We start from the raw sequence: 9,444 nt of genomic DNA, 5'->3' as shown, positions 1-9,444 counted from the left end.
ACCTGGGTGCTTTCCAAGTTCAGAAAACAGGCTCATTCAAGATCCAATCAGTGGGCTTTAGACTGCCCTAACATTATACACTGCAGATAACCAATAGCCCCCACTACTTCTATGTTAAAAAAAGCAACGTAACAACATTGGGCATTGGTTTTTTTTAAATTTATCAAAAGATAAATGCAGATTTTATTGAATATACCCCATTGGAAGAGGCAAGCAAAAGCAAATCTTCCTCAGGACAATTAACAGACAAGGAAACTTTGCTCAGTAGTACTGGCAGGAGTGAGGACGAGTAACTTTTTATTATAGCACAATATCCATCATAACTCTGCTTTAATCTTTTAAATACATACATCTGCAATATTCTTTCAGACCCGCTCCTGAAAAAATAATTTAAAGTGAACTACTTTGGAGGTCTAAAGCCGGGATAACAGAGGCTGGCAAAAATTACCCGTTAATACTTTTGCTTTACATTAGAACACTGTTAAAATATACAACTACGTGAGCTGTATATTCACTTCAGCGGGGACCCAAAGGAGGAATACTCAAGCAGGAGATATGGATTAGCATAGCCTGAGCTTTTCTTTTTGACAGGGCTGCGGAATTTCCCAAAACCAAACAGTGACGGCCGAATGAGCATGAAGTTTTCTTGGCCTGGCCATTTCCCTTCTTTAGACCAGTCCATTCTAAGTGAAGCTAAACGAAGAACTGGAAGCTTTGACCAAAAAGTGCAGTTGTGCAAAAATCCTGGATACGTGGGCAACCTGAAGAAGACAGAGACCTGGAAAACGATTTGGCATCTCTGCAGGCAGAAACTGGCGTGGTCCTCACCCGTCCCACCGGAAGGCTGTGAAAGGGTCAACCGCCAAGGAAGAAGAACAGCTGCGATACCTGCACAACGTCGCCAGTCTTCGTTGTGTGTCTGACAACGGCCATGCTGTCAAAGGAAGGATTCTGGAGACCTGCTCCTCGGAGAATTGAGGCACCCCAGGATGGACTGACTACGGACAACCGAGAAGTCCCTTTTTTGTGCAGTTGCAGGAGAAAATGAGAGCGAGTCGCCCTGCCTAGTGAATGCAATTTTTTTTTTAGTGGACGGATTTGTATTTCCGTCGATGGGATGAATCATTGGTTGGCCCTACTGAGGAGCTGTCACTGACAAGGAGGCCACCGACGAAAAGGTATCGTTCCACTGCCTTCCCGGTGGGTTCAGCTGGGCAGCTGCGTGTGCTTTGTACTTCTGCAGGAGCTCCTTGGCCTCCTGGTCATCTCGCACGGAGGTCTCGCCGTATTCTGCTCTGAGCCACTCTCTGAACTGGAAGGAAGGAAAACAAAGGGATGGACGTAAGAGGCAGAAACAGAAGACAGCTGTCAGAGAAATATGAATGAATGAATGAATGAATCTCTGCTGGTCAGTTCCATCGTCCATCTAGTCCAGCTTCCTATTTCCCATGGCAGCCAACCAGATGCTCCAAGAAGGCCTACAAGAGGGAACGTGGAGGGTAAAGTCAGTTTGGCGTAGTGGTTAAATGTCCAGACTCTAATCTGGGAGAACCAGGTTTGATTCTCCACTCCTCCACTTGCACCTGGCTGGATGACCTTAGGCAAGCTGTAGTTCTGATAAGAGCTGTCCTTGAAAAAGAGCAGTCTCCTCAAATGATAAATTGATTCAGAAATTATATAATCTACATCTAAGGGAATATATGAAAGAGGAAAACGTTAAAAATGTAATGATCACCTGGGTAAAAGATATAGGGGAAATTGAGGAAAAACAATGGGCAAGTATGTGGAAATCTGTCAAATATATGAAAGCGGTTGCTTACAAAGAAAATGTATTTAAGATGTTCCACAGATGGCATTGGGCACCCGTTAAGTTAGCCAAATGCTATAGGGGGTATTCCGACAAATGCTGGAAATGTAAAAGCAGTAAAGGAACGTATTATCATATGTGGTGGGAGTGTATTACGGTACAAAGATTCTGGAGAATGGTTAGGAAAGTCCTCCAAGAAAGTCTAGGTATTAATGTAGCATTAAAACCAGAAATATACCTGCTAAACATGATACCAAAAGGTTACAATAAGCAGGATACGTATATAATCAGCTATATTATAACAGCAGCCAGACTGTTAGTAGCACAAAACTGGAAATCTGAAAGCTTACCTACTAGAGAAGATTTGATATACAAAATCTTAGAGCTAGCCAGAATGGATGATTTAAGTCTAAGGATGCAAAATAAAAATGAGAAGGTACACAAAAGGAGATGGGATAAGGTATATAAGTGGATAGAACTGCAAACAGAAATGTAATGAGAAAAAGACAGATTCTGAAACTGCAACACTGTTTGTTATATCACTAACAGATTAGCTAAGTATTTGCAATTGAATGACTCTGATTGGAATTGTAACTTGATGGAATGTAATATGTGCAATCTTTTACTTAAAACAATAAAAATATATTGAAAAAAAGAAAGAAAAAAAAAAGAAAAAGAGCAGTTTCTGTCAGCGCTCTCTCAGCCCCACCAACCTCACAGTGTGTGTGTTGTGGGGAGGGGAAGGGAAAGGAGTTTGTCAGCCGCTCTGAGACTCCTTTGGGTAGTGAAGGGCGGGGTATGAATCCAATCTCTTCTTCTTCTTCCACTCCTGTTGCCACACAGCACTAGCAACGTTCCCTTCCAAGCTGTGGAGTCTTGTGAGCAAAAATTCTACTTTGTGAGCTGCTGGCATTTAATTTGTGAGCAAGCTATTTGGCTACTGCATAAATTAGTTTGCTCTGGAGCCATCTTTTCTGAGCTAAGACAAAAAATGTGTGAGCTGAAGGCTAAAAGACTGTGAGCTAGCTCACACTAACTCAACTTAGAGGGAACACTGAATACTAGATTCAGGGAGCCTACTGCCTCTGAACACGAAGATTTCATTTATTCGTTGCCTCTGAACATGAAGGTTTCGTTTATTTGTTGTCTTTGATAGTCAACGACAGTCAACTCTATGAACTAGTCTAAATCCCTTTTCAAGCCAACTAATCTAGTGGACACCACCACATCCCTCGGTAGAGAATTCCAGAAGCCACTTTAAATGGTTTTGCAAGGGAGGGCACTGGTGGGCTGGATGTTTCTTTCTCTCCAGTTTGCTGCTCTCTCTGCATTCCAGTGGCTTTTTCGCACTGGACCAGCAAATCTTACACCACCAGCAAATGGGAAAGTGGCAGGCAAGATGGTTTCAAAGGAAGAATCATGGACAGGACAGGGGCCATGGGAACCCTTCTGGAGACACACACACACACACACACACAGAGCTTCTCTGCACATCAGCAGCAAATGCCGAGTTGAGAATTCCTGGTCTTTGTACCAATGTTGTCCAGACCCACTTCCCGTATGTTCCCTCAAGAGCACTGCAATCGGGGAGTCTCCATCTCCTGGAAGTTCCGGGACCCCGAGACATTAAGTTTGCCCAAACTAAGGCCAGAGCGTTTTCGGTGGCGGCTCCTACCTGGTGGAACGAGCTCTCGGCGGAGATCCGGGTCCTTATACACATACAGTCCCGCAGGGCGTGCAAGCCGGAGCTCTTCCACCAGCCTTTTGAGTAGGAGCCGCCGCCGCCGCCACTATTCCACCACCGTGATACGATCCTACCATCTACTCCTATAATTGGGAGGGGGGTATATGCCGCCCGGCGGAGATGGGGAAAATATCATTCCTGGGGCTCACACCCACACACACACACAGAGCCAATGTGGGATATTGCACATCTTGGGGATATTTACAGAATATTAGAGCACCAACTTTTATTATGTATGTAATAATGTTTTGTTGTATTTTAATTTTTAATTTGGCATAGCCGCCTGTTAGCCGCCCTGAGCCGTTTGGGTAGGGCGGGATATAAATCCCAAAAATAAACAAACAAACAAACAAATAAATAAGCAAGCAACTACCCCATTAACACTGTTGCCACTATGGCCCTTTCCGCACTTGGATCTCATCCCTGGTTTGATCAGAGTTCAACTTGTGACACAATACCTTGCATTTATCACTGGTTATAACAGCATCCGTTTATCCGGAGACAAGTGTGGGGCAAAACTGGGGTGACCTCAATGTAATGTCGAAACAAAAAATACCCTGAGATAGTTACAGGGGTGAACTAGAGTGTAGCGCAGAATGTAAAAATACCCCGAGATAATTACAGGGGTGGACTCGAGTGTAGTGTAGAATGTAAGTTCAGGGACAGGGTTGAACGAGGATTTAAGGTCTAGTGCGGAATCACCATATGAGGGCTTTTTAATTTTTTATTTAAAACGACAGCTAATTGTACACGGCTAACCCAATTTGAGCTGCGGTGGCTCAAGTGGTTAAGACGCTGAACTGCAGGCTGTGGAAGGTCAGTAGTTCAGCAGTTCGAGACCCGGGTGTGCCGCATGATGGAGTGAGCTCCCGTCTCTGGTCCCAGCTCCTGCCAACCTAGCAGTTCGAAAGCAAGAAATTGCAAGTAGATAAATAGGGACCGCTTCGGTGGGAAGGTCACAGCGTTCCGTGCGCCTTGGTGTTTAGTCATGCCGGCCACATGACCACGGAAACGTCTTCGGACAGCGCTGGCTCTTCGGCTTTGAAATGGAGATGAGCACCGCAACCCTAGAGTCGGATTCGACTAGCTTTCGAGCAAGGGAAACCTTTACCTTTACCCCAATCTCATCAGATCTCAGAAGCTAAGGCAGAGTCAGCCCTGGTCAGTATTTGGACGGGAGACCACCGAGGAAGACTGGGGCCTCTACGCAGAGCCAGGCAATGGGAAAACACCCCTGAACGTCTCTTGCCTTGAAACCCCCCTGAGGGGTCCCCATAAATCAGGTGTGACTTGATGGCAATTTCCTCCACCACCCCCACCACTGTAAAATGCTAGATTTGGTTTAAAAGCTGAAAACCAACGCCTGGCCTCAGTTCTGGGGAAACAGGGTATATACATTTTTATAATACATACATTAGATGTGGTCGTGTAATTCGGCCACTGACGTTACAGCCGAAATAAAGCAAACGGTGAGTTTGCATTAAGTTTGCATCGCGTTAAGTTCTTTCCGCACTCGAGTTAAATGATTTTAATCTCGGAAATCTGAATGTGGATAACCCAGGAAAAATCCCTTGCCTCTTTGTAACAGAATCCCACCACATATATTAAAATGTTTGACGTAACTTTTGGAACTTTTGTTTGGGATTGGGGCGACCTGACGTGCATCAGCCCTTAACATATCACTTGTTCGGGCCCTTTTCTGAAGGTTTTACACTGTTCCCCCCCCCAAACCCTGCTCTCCCCAGGCTCCACCCCTAAAATTTCCAGGTACTTCCTCGCTCGGAGCCGACAACCCTCGCTCTAAGAGGGGCTGCCTGTCCTTGGCCGAAGCCGTTCCCTTCGCCCTTCTGAAAGCTGTATGAAGGCTCAAAGCTGCAGACAAAAGCAGCTGCCATTTTCACTCCCCAAACTGTGCACCTGGACAAGAGGCAGCGCCGTTCCACACCTGATCACGGACATGTTAGGCTGCTATGTGTTTGATAAACATCATAAGTAAATTATAGCCTAATGTGAGCAATACTTATCAATCTGGACGTTTGTACTTCCGCTTTTTCTCTGCAGTGGGGACGTGGCTTACAACACCGTCCTCTGCTCCTCCATTTTATCCTCATGCCAATGACCCCTGCGAGGCTGAGACAGGGACTAGCCCGAGGTCAGCCAGCGCATTTCCAAGGCAGACGCGGGATTTGAACCTGGGTCTCTCATATCCTACTCTGGCACTGAGCAGGACACAAAACTGCATTTATTTTACGTTCTGAAGGCTACACACGACAGCTCGAGCGACAGAGAGAATGCTTATCCAAGGAAATGTTTCTCCAGGAAAAAGCCCTGACCCAGACGGCCCAAGGGTAGCCTGGATCTCACCAGATCTCGGAAGCTAAGCAGGCTCAGCCCGGGTCAGTATTTGGATGGGAGACCACCAAGGAACACCAGAGTTGGGAGACCACCCACCAAGGAATACACAGAGGCAAGCAATGGCAAACCATCTCTGAGCATCTCTTGGCTTGAAAACGCGACAGGGTCACCAATACCTTGGGGTGGACCTGTCCCCCCCCCCCCCCCCCCCCCAAGAAAACACTAATAAAGCCACAACACTGCAAGGAAGGGAATGCTTCATCTCATTGTCAGCGATGCTACAAACTTTATCCAGAAGATGCCCCGGACAGCGATAACATCATTTTTGCAAGCGCCTGTGTGTGAGTATGGGGGTGGTGGGAAGTATCACATTTAAATCAGTAAGACCCAAGTGCTGTTTGTTGGGAGAGTCCGGCTCCCTGCCGTGAAGGCACAATCTGAAGGGAAAAGACAGGCCTCTAGATTTTAAGAGCTGTGGAAGTGCTCTCATTTCTTAGAATATCGTTTTTCGCAAGCTGGCGTGTTCCTGTCGATGAAGGCGGCGGGTTCTCCTCCTACATGGAGTTTTAAAAAGACACACACACACTGTGACCTCAGTAAAGCTTTTTGCATAATAGAACAATTCAATCTTTTCAGCTTAGACCTGAAATGACTGTAACGTTCAAAATAAGGAGGTAGGAGACGAGGCTGGAAAGTCCCTCGGTGTTCTATCGTGTAAAGGCTGTTATATTCCCGTTTACCCGAGTTCTGTATAAAGCCAGGAAATATTAAGCTTTTGTGACAAATAATTTTATGTGAATAACGTTATTGCCTCAAATGCATCACGAACGTGGCTCAAATGCGACAAAGCCATCGTTCGGCATCGCGTGAGTGAGCAAAGCGGGCCTCGGAGTTCCCGGCTTCACTTGTGCACCGCAATCTAATCAAAGATTCCCACTTGTGCAGCACACTTCTGCATCTGAGCAACAAGCTACAGTTCCTTGTTTGTAAGGAGTAGGGCAAACCAGTCTGTGGTTCGGGCACAATGACGAATTATGGTTTGCCATGGAAAAAAAGCAGCAATTAGATCATCGCAGGCTAGGCAAAAGCCACAGGATCTCCCATGTTTGTGCATGGTACAACAAACCATGATTTGTTGTTCTAGCCCAGGGGTCCCCAATGGTGCCTGTCAACACCTTTCCTGGTGCTCACCAAGTGTTTTCAGAAAGTGAGTTGGGGCCACATGGGGCTTTTGGTGTAGTGGTTAGGAGTGCGGACTCTAATCTGGGAGAACTGGGCTTGATTCCCCACTCCTCCACTCGCAGCTGCTAGTGTGACCTTGGGTCACTCACAAGTTCTCTCAGAGCTGTTCTCTCAGGAGCAGTTCTCGAAAGAGCTGTCTCAGCCTCACCTACCTCACAGGGTGTCTGTTGTGGGGAGGGGGAGGGAAACGAGACTGTAAGCTGCTCTGAGACTCCTTCAGGTAGTGAAGGGTGGGGTATAAATCCAACCTCCTCCTCTTCCTCCTCTTCTTCTGCCAAGCAAGGCTTCTGATTGGCTGGGCGGATATTTTAAAAATGTTGTTTTGACAGCAGTTACTAAATGTGTTCTGCTGCTTCAGACCAACACGGCTGACCACCTGGAACCAGTGTTCCCTCTAAGCTGAGTCAGTGTGAGTTAGCTCACAGTTTTTTAGCCTCTGGCTCACACGTCTTTGTCTTAGCTCAGGAAGGAGGGCTCCAGAGCAAACTAATTTATGCAGCAGCCAAATCGCTCACTCACCACTTTCATGCCAGTAGCTCACAGAGTAGAATTTCTGCTCACAAGACTCCACAGCTTAGAGGGAGCATTGCCTGGAACTATAAACACTTCTGTTCTAGAAGGCCTTTGGGCTGACTGAATGTTGAGGGCACCCCGCTGTTCTCTCACTGCATCTTCGTGGTGCCCTCTAAGTATTTTAACTCACTTTTTAAAGTGCTGAGAGTTCCCTTGGACAGCCAAACCACAGGTTTCCCCGGTGCATAATCCTCCGCATTTTGATGCAAAACAAAAAGTGAGGGTTCACACTACAGCTTACAGGTTGGGCTTGGAACCCCAAGGGTCCCCCCCCACTTACACGAGCAACGTCATTTTTCTCGAACTCCTCCAGCTGCCGCTGGAATCCAGTGTTAGGATTGGCACACGATCTCGATGCGCGCACAACAGACAGTGCATCCTCCCAGCCGAAGTCGGTGATGGTCATGATGTAGGCGACGACCAACGTGGCGCTTCTGGAAACACCAGCAAGGCTACAACATCACCCAAGAGTAAACAGGTAGAAACATGAAATCAAAATAAGCCATGGGGCATAACACCAGGATCGGCAGCTTCCAAGGTAAGACGCATTTCCTAAAATGTTTGTAAGGTCAGGACTAAAACAAGGCGTTCTTCTAGAAACAGGACAGTCTGTTTGCAAGCAAAGCAGTTGTTGAGGTTTAGTTCAAATGCAACTTTTTGCATGGGTTGTTTTCTACAGACGCACACTGTAAATATATATATCTCAGTTTTACAACTGACATGACTAACCAGTGCACGGGGACAGGTAGACAAAGAGCATGGTGGGAATTGTAGTTTCATGAAGCTTGCGCTTCTTAGAAAGCTACCGTTTCCAGGATTCTATGGGAAGAGGGGATGCCGGATAAAACCAATTCAAGTACAATAAAGACCACCAGGATGAAAAAGGGCATCTGTATAATGTGATATTAAGGAGTGCAACCATGCCAAGAAATTTCAAATCTTGTATGTTTTGGCCGAGTCAATCTGCTAAAACAACAGAAACCAGTTTTGCTCAGGGAGTTAGGTCCAGGGCACATCATGTTCTTACTACCCCTTTCTTCCTACCATCTGTTAAACAGACACGGTGGCACCCTCATCTTTGTTAAGAGTTGCCATATAAGAACGTAAGAGAAGGCATGCTGGATCAGGCCAATGGTTCATCCGGCCCAACACTCTGTGTCACACACTGGCCAAAACCCAGGTGCTACCAGGAGGTTCACCAGCGGGGCCAGAACTCCAGAAGCCCTCCCAATGTTGCCCCCCCCCCAAGCACCAGGAATACAGAGCGTCACTGCCCCGGACATTAGTGTTCCATCTATTTTTGTTGTTGTTGTTGTTCAGTCGCACAGTCGAGTCCAACTCTTTGCGACCCCATGGACCAGATCACGCCAGGCCTTCCGGTCTTCCGCCGTCCTCTGAAGTTTGCTCAACTACATGTTCGTTGCATCTATGACCCTGTCTAACCATCTCATCCTTTGCCGTCCCCGTCTTCTTTGACCTTCAATCTTTCCCAGCATCAGGGTCTTCTCCAGTGAGTGCTCCCTTCTCAGTGGCTAATAGCCATTGATGGATGTCTGCTCCACATGTTAATCCAATCCCCTCTTGAAGCTGTCTATGCTTGTAGCCGCCACCACCTCCTGTGGCAGTGAATTCCACATGTTAATGACTCTTTGGGTGAAGAAGTACTTCCTTTTATCTGTTCTAAGCCTACTGCTCATTAATTCCATTGAGTGCCCACAAGTTC

General features: G+C 46.6%; 1 protein-coding gene across 1 annotated transcript; it reads right to left on the bottom strand.

Annotated features, from left to right (window-relative positions):
* Window positions 1-266: 266 nt before the first annotated feature.
* LOC107124917 (dual specificity protein phosphatase 22-like) lies at window positions 267-8,173 on the bottom strand (the record flags this gene model as incomplete). Its single annotated transcript, XM_015428411.1, has 2 exons — window positions 267-1,312; window positions 8,002-8,173. Coding segments are annotated over 2 exons (349 nt in total), but the record flags the coding sequence as incomplete, so codon positions are not given.
* Between the last annotated feature and the right edge of the window lie 1,271 nt (window positions 8,174-9,444).

This window comes from Gekko japonicus, unplaced genomic scaffold, assembly GCF_001447785.1.
Source record: "Gekko japonicus isolate JY-2015 unplaced genomic scaffold, Gekko_japonicus_V1.1 scaffold5969, whole genome shotgun sequence".
In the NCBI taxonomy this organism is placed as follows: Eukaryota; Metazoa; Chordata; class Lepidosauria; order Squamata; family Gekkonidae; genus Gekko; species Gekko japonicus.
Note: the sequence above shows the minus strand (reverse complement) of the source record. Positions and strands in the feature narration are given on the sequence as shown.